This window comes from Oryx dammah, unplaced genomic scaffold, assembly GCF_014754425.2.
Source record: "Oryx dammah isolate SB20612 unplaced genomic scaffold, SCBI_Odam_1.1 HiC_scaffold_18, whole genome shotgun sequence".
Lineage (NCBI taxonomy): Eukaryota > Metazoa > Chordata > Mammalia > Artiodactyla > Bovidae > Oryx > Oryx dammah.
The window spans coordinates 40,771,391-40,797,351 of record NW_024070202.1 but is presented as its reverse complement, the minus strand read 5'-3'; the positions used below and the strand labels follow the sequence as shown (position 1 = coordinate 40,797,351).

At 36.0% G+C, this 25,961-nt stretch overlaps 1 protein-coding gene across 1 annotated transcript in view; it reads left to right on the top strand.

Annotated features, from left to right (window-relative positions):
* Nucleotides 1–9,375: 9,375 nt before the first annotated feature.
* The window catches only part of LOC120878122 (platelet glycoprotein 4-like), a 71,260-nt gene continuing 54,674 nt past the window's right edge, over nucleotides 9,376–25,961 (top strand). Inside the window, 3 exon segments of the mRNA XM_040260732.1 lie at nucleotides 9,376–9,397; nucleotides 24,134–24,321; nucleotides 24,323–24,346. Coding sequence (XP_040116666.1) covers nucleotides 24,223–24,321; nucleotides 24,323–24,346 — 123 coding nt within the window. The 5' untranslated portion in view covers nucleotides 9,376–9,397; nucleotides 24,134–24,222.

The following is a 25,961-nucleotide window of genomic DNA, read 5'->3' as shown; positions in this document are numbered from 1 at the left end:
CACCAAACTATAAAAGACTCTGAAATAGCTAAAGGAATTTTGAGGAGGAAGAACAATACTGGAGGCATCATACTTACTGATTCCAAACTGTATTATACCGTAAACAAAACAGGATGTTATTGGCATAAAAAGACACATATTAATGGAAAAGAACAGTGAGAGGAGCAATAAACCTATGTGTATATGATAAATTAATTTACAACAAAGTAGTGGAGAATATATAACAGTGAAAGAACAGTCTCTTCAATAAATGTTGCTACAAAAACTGGAGAGTCACATGCAAATGAATGAAACTAGACCACAATCTTACACCATACAGAAACATTAACTCAAAAGGCATTAAAGCCTTGAACATTAAGCCTCAAAACATACAACTTTTGGAATAAAACATATTCAGTAAGTTTCTTGATATTAACCTTGGTGAAAATTTTTTAAGTTTTACAACAAAAGCAGAAACAAATATATAGAACTATATCAAAATTGAAAGCTTCTGCAGAGCAAAGGAAAACAATAAAAAGGCAAAATGTGAAGTAGAAGAAAATACATGCAAATCATATATACAACAAGGGATTAATATGAAAAATATATAAAGAACAAAGAACTCAAACTGAATAGCTTTAAAAATTTGATTAAAATTTTGGCAGGTACGAACAAACATTTTCAAAGAAGACATATGAATGGCCTAACAGGTACGTGTAAAGATATTCAATATCACTAATCATCAGGTGAAAGTAAATAAAAACCACAATGAGATCTCACTGCTGCACACTTTGTTAGAATGACTGTCATCAAAAGTAAAGTAAAAACAACTTCTGGCAAAGATATGGAGAAAAGGAAACTTTTGTGTACTGTTGTTGAGAATATACCTACCATGGAACAACATGGAATAATGGACTGGATCAAAATTGGGAAAGGAGTATGTCAAGGCTGTGTATTTTCACCCTGCTTATTTAAGTTACATGCAGAGTACATCATGTGAAACGCCAGGCTAGATGAAGCTCAAGCTGGAATCAAGACTGCCTGGAGAAATATCAATAACCTCAGATACGCAGATGATATCACCCTAATGGCAGAAAGCAAAGAGGAACTAAAGAGCCTCTTGATGGAGGTAAAAAGAGGAGTGAAAAAAGCTAGCTTAAAACTCAGCAGTCAAAAAAAAATTAAGATCATGACATATGGTCCCATCACTTCATGGCAAACAGAGGGGGAGAAAATGCAAGCAGTGACAGATTTTATTTTCTTGAGCTCCAAAATCACTGTGGACAGTGACTGCAGCCATGAATTAAAAGGCGCTTGCTTCTTGGATGAAAAGTTATGACAAACCTAGACAGCAGAGAACTCACTTTGTTAATAAAGGTCTGTATAATCAAAGCTAGGGCTTTTCCAGTAGTTGTTTATGAATGTGAGAATTGGACCATAAGGATGGCTGAGCACCCAAGAATTCATGCTTTTGAACTGTAGTGCTAGAGAAGACTTGAGAGTCCCTTGGACAACAAGGAGATCAAAACCAGTTGATCCTAAAGGAAATTAACTGTGAATATTCATTGGAAGGACTGATGCTGAAGCTGAAGTTCCAATTCTTTGGCCACCTGATGTGAAGAGCTGACTCACTGGAAAAGAACCTGATGTTGGGAAAGACTGATGGCAGCAGGAAAAGGGGGCAACAGAGGATGAAATGACTGAATGGTATCATAACTCAATGGACATGAGTTTGACTAAACTCCAGGGGATAGTGAAAGACAGGGAAGCCTGACATGCTGCAGTCCATACGGTCGCAAAGAGTTGGACATGACTGAGCGCCTGAACAACAGCCAAGATGGAAAACAGGTGGAGGTTTCTCAAAAAACTAAAAATGCAGTAAGATCAAGCAATTGCACTCCTGGGTATTAAAAGAAAACAAGAACCTTGATTTTGAAAGATTTCTACATTCCCAATATTGCTGCAGGATTACTAACAATAGCCAAGATCAATCAATCAATCAACTGATCAATTGATTTATCTATCTAGAACAGACTATCATACAGCCATAAAAGGTAAAATCTTGACCTTCATGACACCATGGATGGTCCTTGAGGACCATAAGTAAAATAAGTCAAACAGAAAAAGACAAACACAGTATGATTTCATTTATATGTGGAATACAAAAGAAAAAAGTCAAGCTCAGATATACAGAAAACAAATTGCTGGTTGCCAGAGACAAGCAGTGGGGGTAGATGAGTCAGCAAAATATGTCAAAATGATACAAACTTCCAGTAATTAAGTCCTTGGTATATATTGTACAATATGACAACTCAGTAAATAATCTTGTATTGCACATTAGAAAGCTGCTAAGACAGTAAACCTTAAGTGTTTATCACAAGAATTAGGAACTGTAACTATTTACAGTGATAGTTGCTACCTAGACTTATTTTTATGATTATTTCACAGTGCATATAAACCAAATCTTTGCTGTACACCTGAAACTAAGGTAATGTTATACTGTCAGCCCTAGGTATCTGCACAGGATTGGTCCAGGACCTCCATGAATACCAAAATACAAGGAGGCTCAAGTTCCTTACATAAAATGGCATAGTGCAATTGGTCCTCCCTATCTGCCATTCGCATCTGCAGATTCAACCAAGCATCTGCCCTTCACATCTCCAGATTCAACCACACACAAACTGAATTCCAAGTTTGGTAAAACCTGCATTTAGGGGACCCAAGGATATGAAGACATGGCTGTGTGTCAACTGTACAATATTCTTAAGTGTATTTACCTCAGCTACGACAGAATAAATAACAAGGACATGAAACGAAGTGTGGAAGTTAAAGTGACTCGTTAGATATCAGGTAGAGCGCTTGTTAGGACTTCCCAGATGGTGCTAGTGGTGACAAACCCGCCTGTCAATGCAGGAGGTATAAGAGGTGTGGGTTTGATCCCTGGGTTGGGAAGATCCTCTGGAGGAGGAAATGGCAACTCACTCCAGTATTCTTGCCTAGAGAATCCCGTATAGTCCATAGGGTTGTAAAGAGTCAGACATGACTAAAGTGACTTCAAAACTCCTTTGCTCTCTTCTCATATATTATTTATGTTTATTGGACAATAACATTTTATTTTGCTTTTCTTTTTATGGTAAACATTTGCAAACTTGGGCTTTTAATATTTTTAAAAAAATCTTCAATTTAGTTTTTATTATTTTGTGAAAACATTTTTTCTATTGTGAATAAATTTAAAATTCCTATAACCTCCTTTCTCTAAATGTGATGGATAGAAATTTGGTTTTGGTGCCGGGAATTTGAATTCAAGGCCTACCACTTACTTTGGTAGGTAAGGCCTACCACTTTCATGACCTTGCAAAAATTAATTAAGCCCAGTGTGTTAGTTCCCTTACATGTAAAATAAAAATTCTGATACCTAAACCATAGAGTATCTTTGATTAATTTAATAATGTATGTCAAGTGTTTTCCACAGTGAATGAAACAGAGTAAGTAAATGCTAATTAAGACCCTGTAACTTTGGTGCCCACTTGCTCAGTCATGTCTGACTCTCTGTGACCCCGTGGACTGTAGCCGGCCAGGCTCCTCTGTCCATGGAATTTACCAGGCAAGAATACTGGAGTGGGGTGCCATTCCCTAGTCCAGGGGATCTTCCTGACCCAGGGATCGAACCTGGGTCTCTTGCATCTCATGCATTGGCAGGCAGATTCTTCACCACTGCACACCCTGGAAAGCTGTAACCTTGGTAGGTAGTAAATGTGAGTTGATTGTCAGGTAACTCATATTTCTCTTCTGTCAAAATTGTAGCCCTGGAAAAACTACTCAAATTATCTGACTTATGCAAAGAGTTGGAAGTTTATTATTACTGCCTTATTCTTATATATAGTACATCTTGGATTTGAAGTTAGCCTAGTTACAAGCTAATAAGTTGGTCTAAACTGTATATGGATGTTGGCAGAAGACACATGGTACTCCTGGGACAAAGACAAAAAGTCTTGTTACAGCTATAAAAACCAATAAATATCAGCCTACTTGCTGTCACATCCTTGGACCTTATGTCTCACAGGGGAGATATAACAGGGTCAAATGGATGCCGTGCACATAGTTAGACTGTACTGCAGCTCGTGAAGCCTAAATTTCACAGCAAGCAGTAAGCAATACCTCTGACGGTTTGGGGGCAGGAGTAAGACATTATCTCATTCTTGCAGGTTCACCACTGAAAAGATAAGCCCAAGAAAAGGCCCATGTATGAGGAGTTAGGGCCTTTCCTTCTGGCATGCCAGCAGAATATGCAGCAAACCTAAGCCCAACAGCTACTATTTCCTTTAGTTGCATACCCTACCCAGCCATGTGTGACAGGTTATTATTTTTATTCTTTTTAGCTCTATGATAAAAAATTTGATAAACTTCTGGTTAGTGATATTAAACTGATTTCTTCTTGGAATATTTTTCAAGTTCTCAATGTGCTATAAATTTCCAAGAAGAATTTACTGTTCAGCATTTCCCTAAGTTTTATGACCATGAGTTTCTTCCACTTAAGAATACCAATTGCAGTTTTTCAAAAGTACTGTTGGCTGCTGCTATTTTGCTTGCCTCTATTTACTGACCTTTTAACAAAAATCACTGTAATACACTTAATCTATCCATGAATATAATATTCTTTGGTCTAGTATTTTTCTGGTGGCAACTTTAGGATTTTCTATCTACAGTATCATGTCCATCCACATCAATGAATTTGGTAAAATTACAGTTTACAAAACTAATATACAGAAATTTGTTGCATTTCTCTACAGTAACAACAAAATAACAGAAAGGTAAATTAAGGAAATAATCCTATTTACCATAACATCACAAAGAACAAATGTCTACAAATAAATGTAGCTAAAGAGGCAAAAGACCTGCATTTGGAAAACAATACAACTCTGATGAAACAAACTGAAGATGACACAACCAGAAAGATATCCCTTGTTCTTTAACTGAAAGAATTAATATTGTTAAAATGACTGTACTCTCCAAGGCAGTCTGGAGATTCACTACAATCCCTATCAAATTATCAATGGTATTTTCCACAGAAACAGTAATTTAAACAAAAATTGTATGGAAATACAAAAAGACCCCAAAATAGCAAAAGCACTCTTGAGAAAGAAGAATAGAGATGGAAGAGTCAGACTCTCTGACTTTCAATTCAGTTCAGTTCAGTCGCTCAGTCGTGTCTGACTCTTTGTGACCCCAAGAATTGCAGCACGCCAGGCCTCCCTGTTCATTACCAACTTCCAGAGTTTACTCAGACTCATGTCCATCGAGTCAGTAATGCCATCCAACCATCTCCTCCTCTGTCGTCCCCTTCTCCTCCTGCCCCCAATCCCTCCCAGCATCAGAGTCTTTTCCAATGAGTCAACTCTTTGGACAATACTAAAAACCTATAGTCATCAAAACAGTATGGTATTGGCACAAAAACAGATACTTAGATCAATGAAATAGAATACAAAGCCCAGTAAGAAACCCATCCAATTAATGATAAATTAATCTACAAAAAATGTGGTAAGAATATACAATGAAGAAAAGATCATCTCTATAACAAACGGTACTGGGAAAACTGGACAGCTATGTATAAAATAATGAAATTAAAACACTTTTTAACATCATATACAAAAATAAAGTCAAAATGCCTTAAGACCTAAATATAATACTGGGTTCTATGAAACTCCTACAGGAAAACATAGGCAGAATATTGTGACATAAATCACAGCAACACCTTTTAGATACAATTCCTAGACTAATGGAAATAAAAACCAAAATAACAATTGTGATCTTATTAAACGTAAAATTTGTTGCACAGCAAAATAAACCATAAACAAAACAAAAAGACAATCTATGAATGGGAGAATATATATTGAAATGATGTAACTGACATGGGATTAATTTCCAAAATACACAAACAGCTCATGCAATTCAATATCAAAAAACAAAACCAAACACCCAATCAAAAAATGAGCATATCTAAATAGACAGTTTTCCAAAGAGGACAAATAGATGGCCAACAGGCAGATGAAAAGATGCTCAATATCACTAATTTTCAGAGAAATGCAAACCAAAACTTTAGTGAGGTATCAGCTCATACCAGTTAGAATGTCCATCATCAAAAATAATAAATGCTGAATAAGGTGTGGATAAAAATTCCTACACTGTTGGTGGAAATGTAAATTAATGCAGCCACTGTGGAGAACAACATGGAGTTTCCTTAAAAGAAAAAATATATTGTCATATATCCAGTGACCCCATTGCTGGGGTTATACCCAGAGAAAACTATAATTAAAAAGACCCAAGCATCCTAATATTCTTAGCAGGATTATTTACAATAACCAAGACATGTAAGCCACCTAAATGTTCATCAACATATGAATGCATAAAGAACATGTGGTATAAAATCATAATGGAGTATTACTCAGACATAAAAAGAATGAAATAATGCCATTTGCAGCAACATAGATGGACCAAGAGATTATAATACTAAGTAAGTCAGACAAGAGAAAGACGAGCTTCACCTGACATTGCTTATGTGTGAAATATGAAAAATTGATACAAATTAACTTATTTGCAAAACTGAAATGGACTTACAGACTCAGAAAACAAATTTATGGTTTCCAAAGGGAAAGGGACAAATTAGGAATTTGGGATTAAAACATATACACTACTATAAATAAAATAGATAACCATAGGGACCTACAATATAGCACAGGGAACTATACTCAGTATCTTGTAAAAATATAAAATGGACAAGAATCTAAAAAAGAATATATATATAAATATATTCTTTATCATTGTGTGCATAATCCAACCATGGTTTAACTACACAATGAAACAGCACTCAGCAAAGAAAGAAAATGCTGATACACCCAACAACATGGGTACACTTCAAATGTGTTGTGCTAAGTGAAAAATCTCATTTTCAAAAGGCCATATATTGTATGACAATATCCACTTGTATGACATTCTCAGTTCACTTCAGTTCAGTTGCTCAGTCATGTCCAACTCATTGCAGCCCCATGGACTGCAGGACGCCAGGCTTCCCTGTCCATCACCAACTCCTGGAGCTTACTCAAATTCATGTCCATCGAGTTGGTGATGCTATCCAACCATCTCATCCTCTGTCATTCCTTTCTCCTCCCACCTTCAATCTTTCCCAGGATCAGGGTCTTTTCCAATGAGTCAGTTCTTCACATCAGGTGGCCAAAATATTGGAGTTTCAGCATCAGTTCTTCCAATGAATATTCAGGACTGAAAGTTATGACCAACCTAGACAGCATATTAAAAAGTGGAGACATTACTTTGCCAACAAAGGTCCATCTAGTCAAAGCTATGGTTTTCCCAGTAGTCATGTATGGATGTGAGTTTTAGACTATAAAGAAAGCTGAGTGCTGAAGAATTGATGCTTTTGAACTGTGGTGTTGGAGAAGACTCTTGAGAGTCCCTTGGACTGCAAGGAGATCCAACCAGTTCATCCTAAAGGAAATCAGTCCTGTACATGCATTGGAAGGACTGATGCTGAAGCTGAAACTCCGGTACTTTGGCCACCTGATGTGATGAACTGACTCATTGGAAAAGACCCTGATGCTCGGATCGGAAAGACTGAAAGTGGGAGGAAAAGGGACAACAGAAGATGAGATGGTTGGATGGCATCACTGACTCAATGAACATGAGTTTGGGTGGACTCTGAGAGTTGGTCATGGACAGGGAGGCCTGGCATGCTGCAGTCCATGGGGTCGCAGAGAGTCGGACATGACTGAGTGACTGAACTGAACTAAACTGATTTCCTTTTGGATGGACTGGTTGGATCTCCTCTCAGTCTAAGGGATTCTCAAGAGTTTCCTCCAATTCTTCAGCACTCAGCTTTCTTTGTAGTCCAACTCTCACATCCATACATGACCACTGGAAAAACCACAGCTTTGACTAGATGGACCTTTGTTGGCAAAGTAATGTCTGCTTTTCAATATGCTGTCTGGGTTGGCCACAACTTTTCTTCCAAGCAGCAAGCGTCTTTTGGTGTCATGTCTGCAGTCATCATCTGTAGTCACTTTGGAGCCCCCCCCAAATGAAGTCTGTCACTGTTTCCATTGTTTCTCATCTACTTGCTATGAAGTGATGGGACCGGATGCCATGATCTTAGTTTTCTGAATGTTAAGTTTTAAGCCAACTTTTTCACTCTCCTCTTACACTTTCATCAAGAGGCTCTTTAGTTACCATATGACATTCTACAAAAGGAAAAAAATGCAAGGCACAGAGAACTGATCAGTCATTTACCAGGTTAGCACTGGGGCAAGTGGGTGGCTGATGGTACAAGGAAATTACACTGGTGCTGCCGATTTTCTGCACACTGTTTGCAGAGAAGGTTACAAGAACCTTTTCTATGAATGCTTAAAAATGCATCAAACTGTATAACAAAGTAAGATATTTTAATTGTATGTAAATGTAAAATGTTTTAAGTCCCATCAGAAAAACATAAAATATTAAAAAATATTTTGGGTAGTAACTTACAGAATTCCAATATGGGAAAGTCAAAACAGAGAAACATTAAGTACTTCTTTTCCATATTTTATTTTTGCATATTTCATATATTTTAGAAGCTCCAGAAAGTGGGTACAATATAAGGAAGATAAAGAAGTTACATGTTGGCTCAAAAAAGAAGCCTCTTTACTCCAAAGTCACTGGATGCAAATTACTGAGGATAACCCTCAACTTCATTTGGCAGCAGTGAAGCTCCAAATGGGAACAGTCAGAGAAGGTGCCTAAAGCACCAGAAACTTGTCAATCAAGACAAAAATTTCCTTTACATATAAAAATTTTGAAGCAAGTGATCAAAGTGAAGTACAAGGTGCAACACACAAAAACATGAACTGCATTCACACAAGTTTGCATGTATATACAAGGATGTACTTGAGTGTTAGTTTACATATGGATGTGTATAAAGATTGAAGTGAAGTGAAGGTATCAGTCGCTCAGTCGTGTCCAACTCTTTGCGACCCAATGGACTGTAGCCCTCCAGGTCCTCTGTCCATGGGATTTTCCAGGCAAGAATACTGGAGTGGGTTGCCATTCCCTTTTCCAGGGGATCTTCCTGACCCAGGGATCGAACCCATCTCCTGCACTGCCGGCAGATTCTTTACCATCTGAGCCACCAGGGAAGTCTTGTATAAATACTAGATCAGAAAAATGACTTCTCCCCCTCTTCTCTTATAGAGTTAAGTCAGCTTTGCAAAAGTTCAAGAGAAGTTTAGGTCTGCCAACACTTTCAGCAAGCCCAGTAAATTTACATACTGATCTGGCCCTGCCCACATGAGAACTATCTACATATAAAGAAGTGCTGCCTCTTTAATCTGTCTTTTACACACAGCTCTAAACATGGCTTCTATGAAACATTTGGGTAAGTTTATTTTATATCTTTACTGCAGTACATTTACTTTCATCTTATGGTTTGATTCATTAAACTATATGGTTTAACTCTAAATTTTAATGACACTGATATTCTACATTTTATCTATAAGGGTGTCCTTTGAATTTTCTTTTAAAGATGATATCAGAAACCTCTATTTTAATCACTCAGGCTTTCACTGGCATTATCATATCTTGCTTTGTCTTTTGTATTCAATTTTTTCTTTCTAAATTTTGCACATTTGTGTTTATTTTTAATCCCTGCAGATAAAGTCCCTCTTCGCCATATAAAGCAGATATAACCTGCCACTGGTTTAATATTTCTATAAATGAAAAAGGCAATGGTTAAAAAATAGAAGTTCTTTTATGCATATACACAGACACACAGTCATCTGTGTTATGTATGTGCATAAATATGTGTGAGTAAATCTCCATGATTAGTTACCCCAAGGATTAAAGTGATAAAGTATATTTTTACCTTATGGTCTTACATTGGTAACTAATATTTTGAGATACTTCACAGTGTATGTATACAATGTATGTGTTACAGGTCTTTAGAATGAATTTTGTTTTAATCTTAAAATAATTCTATTACTTGCCACTTAAAGAATATTGTCATTGTTTATTCAGTGTTTGCTGTATTTATTTTCTTTTCTAATAATAGCATATTTAAAATTGTTATTCAATCTATACAAAGGTCTTGAAAAGAATATGTAAGCCTAGATCCTGATCAAGAACTCATTTATATGTATGTGTGTATATGTATATATTTTTTTCTTTCCAAAAAGGTATAGGCTTCTCAGTCAGTATATCTGGGTTTTAAGCCTTGTTTTGGCACATATTAGCTGTGTGACCTCAACTAGTTGTCTAAAGAACATAGTAAGGTGATATGATAGGTCAATGAGATAACATATGGAGATATTTATGGATAAATATATGGATAGATGTGAGACACTTATTTGGACAACTGGCAGGTAGTAAGTCTCCAATATAAATCAATGCTATTACTGTATCATCATTATAATTTATAGATATTTGCTTACACATACAACCTAGAATTGCAATGCGTATGATATTAAAATTATTTTCATTTGCTGAACTGTAAAGAAGCGAATCTCTACAAATTTTTACAGCCACATAGAATCCACATATAGCTTCACATTTTAAAATTTAGATCTACCATATGATTTGATCTTCAGTTTAAGGATTAGGCAGCCAGTATAGTTATTCTCTTTGACAAGAAAGGAAATCAGGAGTATATCTGTGTACTGCCAGTTTGCAAAACCTGTTACTATTAACAGAGCTGTGGTCAGAATGTGGCCATGAGATTCCTCTTACAAAACTCTTAATATGCATCTGTCATCTGTGTTCTGGGCTTCCTGGTGGCCCAGACAGTAAAGAATCTGTCTGCAATGTGGGAAAGCCAGGTTTGATCCTGGGTTGGCAAGATACCCTTGAAAAGGGAATAGCAACCCACTCCAATATTCTTGCCTGGAGAATTTCACAGCCAGAGGAGCCTGACTAGCTGCAGTCCATGGGGTTGCAAAAGAGTCAGACACTATTGAGCAATTAACACTTACTTTTCACTTACAGTTACTATACTTTATTTTTCCTCTTTCACTTCACAAATGATAAACTCCATGAATGAGGTTCTCTAGAAATACTGTTTTATTTTATTTATTTTTTTTATTTATAAAAAGAATACTGTTTTAAAGGATTTTTTTGAAAATATACAAATGGTAGAAGAAAGCTTGTTTATTATTTTTCATATTCTTTGAGAAAGCCTTTCAAAGCATGACACAATACTTAAAAGGAATCACTGTGAAAGTTAATGGCATAAAAGTTAAAATTTCTCAGTAATTTAAAAATACAAAAAAAAATTTTAAATAGTCCAAACATTTTTTTAACTGTCAAATTAAGAAGACTGGCTATTTCCTTAGTAATTAATAAGGAAGGGTAAAACCTACAGAGGGGAGAAAAGATGAACAAAATTATTATCACTAATATTTAAAACTGTAAATGCCAATACAGTTAAGAAAATAGGTTAAACTTCACTCAATTAAATACTTAACAATTAAATACATACTTGTTAAAAACAAAGTTCAGTATAAACCAGTGTGAGTTATGTATGGAGATAGGCATTTTCAAACATTGTTTTATCTGTTTTAACTGAAATTTGGTAAAAACTCTCTATACCAAAAAATGTATATATTTTCAATCCAAAAACTTTACTTTCTGGTGTTTACTAGTGCTCAAGTACATAAACAAAACTGCATAGACACAAATTTTTAGCATTATTTTTGTAAGATTAGAGAACTAGAAAAAACAAAAGTTACATTAAACATGATAATGGTCATTCAAAAGACATTCTATATTTACTATGGACTACTTTTCAATAATGGATAAAAAAAAAAGAGTTAACACTATCCATGAGATGAGAATTTCTCCAAGGCACTTCATATTAAAGAAACAAGTTGCAAAAAATGTGACTCAGTATATACTTCAATCTGTTGTTGTTTAGTCACTAATTTGTGTCTGACACCTTTGTGACCCCATGGGCTGGCTGTCCATGAGACTTTCCAGGCAAGAATACTGGAGTGGGTTGCTATTTCCTTCTTCAAAGGATCCTCCCAACCCAGGAATCAAGCCTGGTCCTCCTTCCACAATTCCTGCATTGTGGGCGAGTTCTTTTACCGCTGGGCCACATACATATATTTGTGTGTGTGTTATAAACTGACAAGTATATGTTTATAACTTTATAATACACACACACATGTATATATAGATACACACATATATATATATTTAAAATTTATATAATTCCTAGGAGGATGTGGATATAACATTGGTCACTTCTGAAGAACTGAGTCGGTGATTAATATTTTTTTTCAACTATTTTCATTTGTTTTTTTGCTATTCCATATCACATTAATATATTCTATAAGATAAACATTTTCCAATATCAAGGTTTGTGCTAAGTCTTTCATATTACCACTCTTTATCTTTACAACTATCCTGAGAAAACCTATTTCCACTACGACTGAGAGAGAAGCAGAGTAGTAATAATAAGTCACACACTGCAGCAAGGGATGAATTCCAAATTTCAACTTATGTCCATTTACTTCCCTAGCACAGGCCTTTCATTTCAAGCATATTTGTGATATGACCTAACATTATAATAACCTCTCATTTCTGGTCATTCTCATTACTTTCAACATATCACGTAGTTATGATAATCAGGTGGGTTTCCATGTATTCAACTGATTACCAGCTACCAGCCTGCTCAGTGCTCTGGGGCTTCAGCAGTACACTAGGCAGACAAGTTCCCCCTTCCCCTCACAATAGAGCTAACATTCTAACAGACACAGAAATAGGACCAAAAAAAAAAAAAATCAATCAAATGTATGTCTGATGGAGATATGTAATCTCCATGAAACAGAGAAGAGGAGAAAATGGCCAGGGGCAAAAATGGAAAGGCAAGCATTTTGCTGGCTTGTAATCAGGTGCCTGTCAAGTGCTACACACAACTTAATTAGTTCTTATTATGATTCTTTAATTGAGTTTCCTCCATTTTTTGATTAAGAAAATAAGTTATTTAACTCCAAATCCCCAGTCAATAAAGCTAGTGGTGGTAACATCAGGAGTCAGTTATGTCTGATTCCAAAGTCTGAGTGGCCCATCAAAAAAAATATAAAAAAGTGTTCCTAAAGCACTGTTCATAAGCTGTCGTTGGCATATAGATAATTTTAGTTTTCATTCCACTAAATTTGTCTAGTGCTCTGCAGCGGTCCCCAACCTTTTCATCGCCTGCCACTCACCTCCTGCTGTGCACCCCATTCCCGCACCTATAGGAGTCCCAAGGGTTGGGGACCCCTGCAGTGGATTCCATGGGGTCGCTGAGGGTCGGACATGACTGAGTGACTTCACTTTCACGTTTCACTTTCATGCATGGGAGAAGGAAATGGCAACCCACTCCAGTGTTCTTTCCTGGAGAATCCCAGGGACAGGGGAACCGGGTGGGCTGCTGTCTATGGGGTCGCACAGAGTCGGACATGACTGAAGCGACTTAGCAGCAGCAGCAGCAGCAGTGGATTAACATAAGGTTTATCCTCATATAAAACATACTGTTAGGTAGAAAGTTAGGCATGAGCAACAGAGGGGTGGCCTAGCTGATAAAGTTTCAAGGTAAACGCTAAACCCCACCTCCACAGGCCGGGTGAGGCTGAGGAAGAGTTCACAGATATGTTACAAAACAACCACAAAAACGTTTCCAACTCCACCCAGCCTATGTGCCCCTGTGGCACAGTGGACACAAACAACCACAGGGACTTCTCCTACCCCACCACATGCTTCCTTAATGCACAGCTGTGTCCTCAAGTATGGGGAAGACATGCACAATAGAGTCTGTTATGTAACTTGCAACTGTCAATCAAAAACGTCAATCCACGCCTACCTAGATGAATACACAAAAGCCCTGACTTGAAAAACCCTATCCCTCATCATTTCAGGGCAGTGCCTTTATTGGTTTGCCCACTTCTCCTTTGAGGTGTTCTTTCTGTTTTCTTCAATAAACTTATTTCTGCTATGGGTAAGACCTCAGATTCTTCTTTGTGTCTTTATCAAGAACTGAGGCCCGTGAGGATGGGTCCTCTTAGACTCTCCTTATTATCTGCTGACACATACCCTTCAAAATATTGTACGTACATAATCTTTTTAAAATGTAAACCTCAACATAAACTACTCAGAAATGATATGGTAATTTTCTGCCTTACTATTTCAGATAAGTATTTTGCTTAAAATATAAATATATGGTTGCAGATTTTACATAGCTCTGTATTTTCCAGGTCTTGTATGCTAAGCTATTCAAGAACGTTGTTTATGGGACTGAACACTTAAGAGCTGTCTCTGGGAATGGAAATATAACTCTCTGGGCTACTCACAGAATTATGTGACATTTTTCTTTCCAGAGATAGAGAATTTGGATGGTGTTAGGCTACTGATTGGGCTTTCCAGGTGGCACTTGCAGTAAAGAACCAGCCTGCCAATGCAAGAGACCTAAGAGATATCAGTTCAGTCCCTGGGTCTGGAAGATCCCCTGGAGAAGGGCATGGCAGCCCCAGTATTCTTGCCTGGAGAAACCCTTGGACAGAGGAGCCTGATGGGCTACAGTCCAGGGGGTCATAGAGTGGGACACGACACGACTGAAGAGACTTAGCATGCACAGGCTACTGATCAAATAGTGATCCAAGGAACTTCAGCGTCAATTTAGGCATCTATTTACATGTATTTTTCTGAATTATCTTCCTCTATTAGTGGTCATACTTTCATTATAATTTAACTAACCTTTCAATATATCTAAGATATGCTGTTTTAAAATAGCAGCTGAAATTCTGTGTTAGTGGGCAAATATTGTCACACTGGACGCTGTGTATGGTGTGTGTATCTGTGAAAATTAAGGCTGAGAAGGAAATGTATCAAAGCAGCTTAAATACAATAAAATAGACATTCTTAATCAAAATAATTGTTAAATTAGCTTTTATACTACCATCTTACTAATACAACAAAGATACAGGTCTCAATTTTAAGGAAATTATCTTTTTAAAATATGTAAACTTTCTGTAAGTTATTCTTAAATGAAAAGTATAATGAGCTTACACACAGCCCACTTCTAGTTTGTCTTAATTAAGTGGTCTGACATTGGAAAAAACAATCCCAATATAATTTTTTTATAACTTACTTTTACATAAAGGTGTCAGTCAAAATACCCTGGAAAAAGAAAGAAATTCTCCAGAAAAAAAAGTGCTTTGAGTTCCTTCCCAGCTGTGTTGCAAAGCTAGCAAATGCAAGGAGCCTACACACGGTTTAAATATTATCTAAAGAACTAAATGCATTTCCGCCTATTATTGTTAGGTTGTCTTTCAAAGCTGATTGAGAACCATTTATTCAGCTGGTTTGTCCGTCAGATGAAAGCTTAACCTCTGAAGATTTTTATTTTGCTTGTAGGATTGAGAATTTCTTTGTAAAAAAATAAAATTTTTAATAGGGAGGGTCTTTTATTTCTCCCCAGTGCAATGCCTTTTCAAGTTAACTTAAGAAAATACTTTTTATATTAAAATATCATCCTAAATAGTAATTCTATTTAAATGTTATTTAATAGTTGTTTTTTTATCTAAAAAATCTAGAGAAATAATATTTTTGGTTTTCATAGAAGAATTTTGCTGTGATCACAAAACTTTTGTAAAACTAACAGAAAGTGACAAATGGTGGAAAAAAATCCAGTTAGAAAAATAGGTTTTTTCCTTTATGACTGACAGTCTCCAATTATTTTCACAAGTGTTAAGCACAACATTTTAGATTAATGCTGTATAGAAAAGAGTGTTTTATTTAAACTTCATGAAATGAGTTCTGGAAGCTAAATCATACAGGGAAGTGCAACTCTGCTAATTCTCCCTAATCTGTATTTCTGATCCCCTGGACCTAATTTTGTTGTGTTCAGTTCCTTAGTTGTGTCCAACTCTTTGCAACCCCATGGACTGTAGTATGCCAAGCTTCCCTATCCTTCACCATCTCCTAAAGCTTGCTCAAACTCATGTCCATTAAGTCAGTGATGCCATTCAACCATCTCGTCCTCTCCCTTCAATCTTTCCCAGCATCATGGACCCAGTTTATCATCTGGAATAACGACTGTGCAGTAAAACACAGCATACTAGAGCCCACTCAGCAAGTTATTTCCTTACGTCTCTCTGGCCTCTGACTTATTTGGAAAAATGGTTTAAAAAAAAAAAAAGTGCTGCTGAAGGATCTCAGATGGAGGTAATGGGTCATCACCAGAATAGAAAAACAGACCTTGAAAAACAATGTCAGTAAGAGGACGCAAGTTTCTTTCTTCTCCTTTTTAAATTTCTCTTGCAACAGATCACTCACTGGGATCCGATATATTTTTTTAAGCATATTTAAACTCACACTTTTTTTTTTTTTGTAATAAGGACTTCAGTGTAGAGTTTTTCTACAGAATAACATTTGGTCCTAAGAATAACTGTCTATTTAAATATTGGAGCATTTGTTTGAAAAATCCTTCTTAGCCTTTTTAAAAGTAAGTCATAATGATTGTTTTTAAATGAAAAGATTTATGCTTCCCAAATAATAGGAGATTACATTACTATATAAATACTCTTAATGAGTTATAGAACAGAAGCAGCAAGCAGGACATGTTGTCTTGAAGTTATTAGGCTTTTTTTAAAAATTAGGTTTTGTGTTTTCCAGGTTCTCAATCTTACTTTTTATGTTTAAAAATATTGAAACTTTGTCCAATAGTTAATGTCATTTTGCTTGATGTTTAAAATTGTACGTTTATCTGTAAACATTTATTTGTTAACATTTAAAATGATGTAGTATCCATTTTTATTACTGGGGAATTTTCATTGTCTATTAAGCTATTAAGCTATTTGTACATGATATTTAATTTAAATTATGAATGAAAATAACCATAATGAAAATAAACATCATTACAGCAGAATTAGTTCCTATTAAACAACTTGCCATACTTATACCAATATGGTTCACAATATGTAATGTTAACTAATTATTATTTTAGAGAGTCTATTAGTTTGTTTAATCTTCTATCATAATTGCACAGATTTTGGTGAACTTGACTTTGTTCACACAGTAATGCAATGTCTATTTTGGATATGCTCTTATTATGCATTTCTTAATGAACAAAGGCACTTTAATTTTTACTGGAGATAGTGAATTATATTAATTCAAATAATGATTCTGATTTAAATAAATTGTATAAATTATACACAATTTGGTAGAATAAAAATAAACCAAAATTTATATTTTTGGATATTTAGGAAGCTAATTACAGACAAAAGCAAATTACTTTCTTTAATGATGATACCAAGTTTAAATAAAGACAAATCATTCTACAGAAAAGTTTTAATTTACTTATAGTAAGTAAATTCATATATATTGTAAATAATAAATTCTCTAGAGAAAATTTCACACAATTTCTGGAATTGTCAAGTAACATACTTAAAGATGTTATTAAAATCTTTGCATGTACTTTTTTCAATTGTTTACTATATAAACTAGTAAAAGAAACATTTGTTTTAAATACTCACCCATAAGTTAACCAACAAATACATTTTAAAAAATATTTTATGTAGAAATCCATTGGCACATGGGATAAATTATAAGATAAATTCATTATGGGACAAACATGCACTCTTACGATCTGAAACTGTTTTAAAGTTTCATAGCTCACATCCCAGGAAATTTTAACTCTGGGCAATGCCTTTTCTAGGTGGAGTCTCCCAGGGACTGTAGCTCTATTCACACATGGGAATAATTACAGATTCTTTGGGAACTTTCTCTGATTTTCTGAACTACTTATTGGAGACACTTCATGAAGCTCAGCCTTAGTTCCTACCACCATGTTGCCAACATTATGCAAAGGCATAGCGCTTATATGTTCATTTTAGAAACACTGTGTAGATATGATAGCGAAGAAGAAACAGAAAAATTATATTCTTTTTTTCAAAGAAAGCCCACATATAGATACATTTTGAATTCTACAAAAGGCATAGAATTTATGATCTATGAACTGACAGGACACAGCTGATCTCCCTATAGATTCAAGAGAAGTATGTGATTAGTGATATCTTAAAACACATTATTTTCTGTTCTTGATGTTAAGTCTCAATAATTAGTTTTCTTTCCTACCCCTTTGTTTTCTAAACTTCAGTACGTTAAGCAAGCAATAAATTACTAGAGACATCGATGTTTTGTCTATTTCTTAAGATGAAAAAATAAAGAAAAAAGTTTAATCTAAAATTAGCATATAAAATTTTAACATGTAAGAAGCTGCAATATTCTGTTATTAACACTCTTGATATGTTTATATGTATAAATAATAATTTCTATCTTATGAACAAGATAGGAAAAAAAAAAACAAAAAAATTTTTGTTGTTGTTCCAGAATAGTTGTGTAATACACTGCAAACTATTATCCCTCTCAGGACCTCATTTTCCTCATTTGTTTATCTCCAAACCATCTTCAAGTATCTATGTATTTATCTCTTCTTTTTCATTTTAATAATATGTAAAATAAAACAATAGGGCTTCCCTGGAAATTCAGATAGTAAAGAATCTGCCTGCAATTTGCGAGACCTGGGTTTGATCCCTGGGTTAGGAAGATTCTCTGGAGAAGAGAATGGCTTCCCACTCCAGTAATTTTCCCTGGAGAATTCCATGGGCAGAAAAACCTGGCGGGCTACAGTCCACAGGGTCACAAAGAGTTGGACAGGACTGAGCAACTAACACACAAAATAAAACATTAACAGAATAGAATATACATTTTGGCTCCTATGTTGAATATCATTCTATTTAGCAACTATTCTTTCTTCTTTTAATAAGCCATCTTCACAAAACAGCCAGATATTTTCATCTATTGTAACCGCATTACTGGTAACTATGTTTTAGATACTCTAAGACATGTATCTATAAAATGATTATAAACTTTCCACAGAGGAATTATAGTAAAATTTGTATGTGAAATGATAAATATGGTTTCTAAAAAGAAACTGCATTATTAAGAAAATCAGGTAAGCAAGAAAAATTTTTACCTGCTACAAATAGCCACATTTGAGAGAAGAGTGGGGACAAACCACATTTTTTGAAGATGAACATAAGTGAAAGAGCTGTTTAATAGAATGTGCTGAGTAACCTGAACTTTTCTCTTCTGTATCCAGTGCATGTCTGACATAATGCCTTGTTCCTGCACTGCTTGAATGAATAAAAAAAACTACAATTGACCTTTTGGCTGGGAGGGGGGAAGATTTAAACTTCATGGTTCCAATTTTATGCAGGTTTTTTTCAATAAAAGCTAAATTACTACCCAAACCACAATGGCTGATTGGTTGAATCCATGCATACAGGACCACAGATAAGAAGGACTGATGGTATAGTTATAACCTAGATTTTCTACTGTGCACAGGATCCGTGCCTGTAACCCCTCTGTGATATTCAAGGGTCAACCAACTCTATTTCAAATTTATAGTATGAACACAAGTTTAAAGTATGACAATGACAGCAATATTTACTCATGGTGATAAGGCACTGAAGCATAACAAATGAACCCAAGCACAGCAATCCTTTCTTTACCCACGGGTGTGGGGGAAACATTCCATCACCTTCAGCTTGTGCATGAAACCACGGATAGCACCAAACAGTAAGTGGTTCCCCATTATTCAAGATTTTGCTTTGCACAGTTTCAGTTACCCTCAGTCGACCTTATTTAAGTGTGAGTAGCTGAAACCACAGAAAGCAAAGCTGCTGATGTGATAAAGGAGAAATACACTCATGTGAAATACCCTGTGTATTCTTAGAAAGAAAAAAAAAAATGGAAAACTTACATCAAGGTGACAAGAGTGAGTCAGGTAATTCAAAATATAAAAAAGTACATAAACTCAACTTCTTTCTGTCAAAAATACCAGTACATGTATTCAGGAATATTGGGCTTCCCTGGTGGCTCACACAGTAAAGAATCTGCCTGCAATGCAGGAGACCTGGGTTCAACTTCTGGGTCGGGAAGATCCCCTGGAGAAGGGAGTGGCAACCCACTCCAGCATTCTTGCCTGGAGAATCCCATGGACAGAGGAGCCTGGTGGACTACAGTCCACGGGGTCTCGAGTTGGACATGACTGAGTGACTAACACTATGCAGGAATATCAGAGCAACACTTAAATCTTGGCTTATATATCATCCAGACCAGTATTAGACTAGTAACTAACCATGCAATTCAAAAGAATAAATTACTGACATTTCTCTTTTCTGATGAACTTGACTGTTTGGGCTATGTGCACTATCTCACTTCAATATTAAGTTCAAAGCAGACAGAGTCTAGCCAGTACCCAGGTCTGCCCATGACTTGACATCTCTGGGCTCAGGGTCCTTGGATATCCTAGTAATGAGTTTTTAGGTTTAGAGCGGGAGGCAATGAACAACATGTGCCCCCTGTGTCATCCAGTGGACTTTCTCGGGATGTTTTTTTCCCTTGAGATTCTTCCCTGTAGTCCATGTGCTGCGTGAAGAAAGGAGAATGATTTTAGGAAAAATAGATTCTCAACTAGGTGATGGCATAAAATCTGAAAAGGGACAAATATACACACATAGATCCATTTTTAGCATTGACATAATTAAAGTTTTTAAATCACTTATATTCCATCTGTCAGACCTGCAAAGAACATGGAGGTTGTTTTGGGTTCCCACCACCGCTGTAATCAAAGTCACTTTGCCTGGTCTTCCATGTAAGAATTTGAGTGAAGAACCAGTTCAGCTGCTTATATTAAAAACTGCAGATATTATGTTAGCATCTTATGTTACACATAAGAAATTAAGAGGCATAGAGAGATTCAGTGGTGGCAATTCAGGCTCTGGTTTCATTGTCAGACCACCAGTCTCAATCACACAAAATATAAAATCCTTGTATTTTGATGACTATTTTAGGTATAACATGTATTTGAGAAACGGGGAATAGTCTATGAAATGGGTATTCAATAAAATATTATTTAATAACCCCCTGAATATGATCCCACTTGTATCTGTACAGAGTATCTGGATGATGTTCTCTACTTAGCAATGACAATGACTGTTTAAGAGATTATGTTCCATGAACATTTTAAGTGGCTCTAAAATTAGACTTCACAAAGGATATTCTACCTGAGAATATATAGTCATTATTATCAGGTTTACATAACTCGTTCCATTGCATTATGATAACCCTGGCCAAAGTCACAGGAAGTAGCATGTTGCTCTTCATCTTTCACCCTAAAGTTAGTAAAAAGCCCACTCTACTCGCTCAGTGACACGTAATTTCCACAGGAAAAAATAAATCACTTATTTAGGCTTGTGTGTTTTTCATTTACACTCGAAAAAAAAAAAAATGACACTAATGACCATTTAAGCTTCTTAGCCACCAGGACATCTGTGTGAATCAGTTTGTTCATCCTGATTTACAGTGGAAATATCCTAAGACAAGAAGCACAAGCTGGAATCAAGATTGCCGGGAGAAATATCAATAACCTCAGATATGCAGATGACACCACCCTTATGGCAGAAAGTGAAGAGGAACTCAAAAGCCTCTTGATGAAAGTGAAAGTGGAGAGTGAAAAAGCTGGCTTAAAGCTCAACATTCAGAAAACGAAGATAATGGCATCTGGTCCCATCACTTCATGGGAAATAGATGAGGAAACAGTGGAAACAGTGTCAGACTTTATTTTTTTAGGCTCCAAAATCACTGCAGATGGTGACTGCAGCCATGAAGTTAAAAGACACTTACTCCTTGGAAGGGAAGTTATGACCAACCTAGATAGCATATTGAAAAGCAGAGATATTACTTTGCCAACAAAGGTCCATCTAGTCAAGGCTATGGTTTTTCCAGTGGTCATGTATGGATATGAGAGTTGGACTGTGAAGAAAGCTGAGTGCCGAAGAATTGATGCTTTTGAACTGTGGTGCTGGAGAAAACTCTTGAGAGTCCCCTGGACTGCAAGGAGATCCAACCAGTTCACCCTAAAGGAGATCAGTCCTGGGTGTTCATTGGAAGGACTGATGCTGAAGCTGAAACTCCAATACTTTGGCCACCTCATGCAAAGAGTTGACTCATTGGAAAAGACCCTGGTGCTGGGAGGGATTGGGGGCAGGAGGAGAAGGGGACAACAGAGGATGAGATAGCTGGATGGCACCACCGACTTGATGGACATGAGTTTGAGTGAACTCTGGGAGTTGGTGATGGGCAGGGAGGCCTGGTATGCTGTGATTCATGGGGTCACAAAGAGTTGGTCACAACTGAGCAACCAAACTGAACTGAACTGATCCTAAGACAGGTAAAGGAAGATCTTAATAGATAAGAGCAAAAAATTAACACATTACCATGAAAATTTTTCTAACATTTTTTCTATCCACATTTTGTGAAAAGTCTAATTTCCCTTATTTTCTTAGCCACATATGTAATAATTATAAAAAAAAAAAACCTGATTTCTAAAGTGGAAAAAAAATACTAATAAATTTATAAGAATGATACTACCACAACAAAGCTGTGGAAGGGGAAATGTAAGACCACAACAAAAATATAATTAATATTATATTTATAAGCTTGACAAAAATATTATATGTACCTCTTTTTTGTCTATAGCCTTTATTCTGTTGACATTTTTGTTTTTCTTGGCTGGGGCATTTTGAAGTAGGGAATATTTGATTAAAAGTTACAAAGCACACCTTGTTTATCAATGTCAGGTCAACTCAATTTAAAAAAAAATTCTTCTGTAACCAAAATAGCTCAAATGAGTATGTTTTCAAATGTTAGAATAATAAATTATTTGTTACAATAGGACCTATTCATTCCACTAAGTATTTTCTTGCAATTTTTATGAAATATGCATATACCAAAGATGAGACTGACTAGGTAAAACACATATTGACACCATCTAGTTGATTTTAACAGAATTGGCACAAATAAGTTGCCCATGGCAAAAGAACTATATTTCACTCAAATGTTTTATATATATATATGTGTATACACACAAACACACACACATGAGATTAGTAAGAAAACAAGGCCTGTCACAGAAACTAGTCAACAATTACCTTAAATATTTCTTGAAATTCTTTTCACCATTAAACTATCTAATAGGCATTATTAAAAATGAAATTGAAAATAGTCTTAAAACTGCAATATTTTCAAGTGTAAGAAAGAATTCAAGCATGAACTAAATTATTTGTGAAAATGAAATTTTCTTTAAATAATGTTTACAATTTTGATGATAGTAGGGAGCAATCTAGTATTAATTTTCTGGACAATGTATTTTCCCAGTTCACAGATGCATTTTTGTTTTAACTGATAGCTTACAATTATTAGAAGATGATTCCTTCTGAGACTCATCATATCATTGCCTGTAAAATCTGTATTTTTCTACTTGTGAAGAATGTATAGTAAAGAAAACATTTGTCACCACACTCGCTTAGCATTTAGAAGGAAAACACATCAGTACACCCACATTCAGTTTGCAGGAGAACTCCAGGTAGGGTGAAGAAGCAAGACAAAGGGTGCTGCTGCTGCTAAGTCACTTCAGTCGTGTCCGACTCTGTGCAACCCCATAGACGGCAGCCCACCAGGCTCCCCTGTCCCTGGGATTCTCCAGGCAAGAACACTGGAGTGGGTTGCCATTTCCTTCTCCAATGCATGAAAGTGAAAAGTGAAAGTGAAGTCACTCAGTCGTGTCCGACTCTTCGTGACCCCATGGACCACAGCCTATTAGGCTCCTCCACCCATGGGATTTTCCAGGCAAGAGTACTGGAGTGGGTTGCCATTGCCTTCTCCGGATAAAGGGTGAGGTTACCTATAAGTGTCTCAGGCTGACAAAAGAAGGCAAAAGGTGAGAGAACAGTAAGCATGATTTCCTTAGGTAAGATTTCAGTATCTGAATCATCCAAAAGAAGAAAATTTTAAAAAGTAGAATTTTAAAGAAATGCTCTATGTGACAATATTTATTATTTCTATCACTGGTAGGTAGCTCAAATCAAGAAAAGAGTAAGACCTAGAAAGTTTTCTTTTAAAAAATTATTTATTTATAACTGGCAAAATGATCTGTTTCAGTTGTGTTTTCCTTATAATTTGATAATTGTACTGATATTTATGCTTCTGTTTTATGATCTCCTTCCAATGATAGAACCGGACCACTTGGAAACCACCTTCATCAGACCCGAGAGTTTGAAAGAAACAGGTGCTGAATCTTAGCTTTTCCCCTAAACAAGAGACATGGGCTGTGATCGAAACTGTGGGCTCATCACTGGTGCTGTCATTGGTGCAGTCCTGGCTGTGTTTGGTGGTATTCTAGTGCCAGTTGGAGACATGCTTATTGATTGAGAAGACAGTTAAAAAGGTACAAGTGGCATAAAGAACATGTCATTGCTTTTAAGTATGTCCAAAGAATATGTTATATGCTTTTTTTGTATACATATATACCATTTTTATTGAAAGATTCTTAAACTATATTGGGCTTTGAAATTTTCAAGTTTCACATACATGATTTCATATGATGTCATAATAACCATTTTCTCCCTGTTTCTGTATTGTCCCTCTCCTTCCTTCTCCTCACTGGTAACCACTAGTTTGTTTTCTGTATCTGTGAGTCTTTTTTTTTTTTCTTTTCCCTGGCCCCTCACCAGTTTGCTGTGTTTTTTTACACTCCACATATAAGTGACATCATACAGTGTTTGTCTTTTTCTGTCTTATTTCACTTAGGTTAAGGCCCTCCAAGTCCATCTACATTGAAAATGGCTAAATTGCTTTTTTTTATAATTGAGAACTATTCCTTTGTGCATATATACCACGTCTTCTTCATTCATTTATCTGTTGATGGATACTGAAATGCTTCCATATCTTGGCAGCTGAAAATAATGCAATTATGAATATTAGGGTGCCTGTATGTTCTCAGATTAGTGGGTTTTTCATCTATGTATCCAGGAGTGTAATTTCTGAGTCATATGATAGTCCTATTTTCAGTTTTGTAAAAAAACTCCACACTGTTTTTCTACAGTGGCTGAACCAATTTACATTATCAGCAATAATGAATTAGGGTTCCCTTTTCTCACCAACATTATGTTATTTGTGCTTTTTTACTGATAGCCATTTTGACAGGTGTGAGGTGATATATCACTGTGGTTTTGACTTATATTTTCTTGATGATTAATAAGGTTGAGCATGTTATGTGATGTTGGCCATCTATATTTCCTCTCCAAACAATAAATGCTGGAGAGAATGTGGAGAAAAGGGAACCCTCTAGCACTGTTGGTGAGAATGTAAATTGATTCAGCTACTATGGCAAACAGTATGGACATTTCTTTAAAAAACTAGGAATAAAACTACCACACAATCCAGCAATCCCACTACTGGGCATATGTCCTGAGAAAACTGTAAATGAAATAGACACATGTACCCCAGTGTTCACTGAAGCACTATTCACGATAGCCAGGACATGGAAACAACCTAGATGCTCACTGACAGATGAATAAAGAAGTTGTGATACATATATACAATGAAATATTACTCAGCCATAAAAAGCAACAGATTTGAGTCAGTTCTAGTGAGGTAGATGAATCTAGAACCTGCTACACGGAGAGAAGTAAGTCAGAGAGAGAAAAACAAATATTGTACATTAACACATATATATATACAATCTAGAAAAATGGTACTGATGAACCTATTTGCAAGGCAGGAACAGAAACTCAGACATAGAGACCAGACTTATGGACACAGCGGTGGGAGGAGAACATGGGACAAACAGAGAAGAGCACTGAAATACATATATTACCATATGCAAAACAGATAGTTAACGTGAAGTCGTGGAATAATACAGGGAGCTCCACCTGGTGCTCTGTGATAAATAGATGGGTAAAAGGTGGGAGGGAGGTTGAAGAGGGAGGAAAAATACGTATACCTGTAGCTGATTCATGTTGATATATGGCAGAAACCAACCCAACACTGTAAAGCAGTTA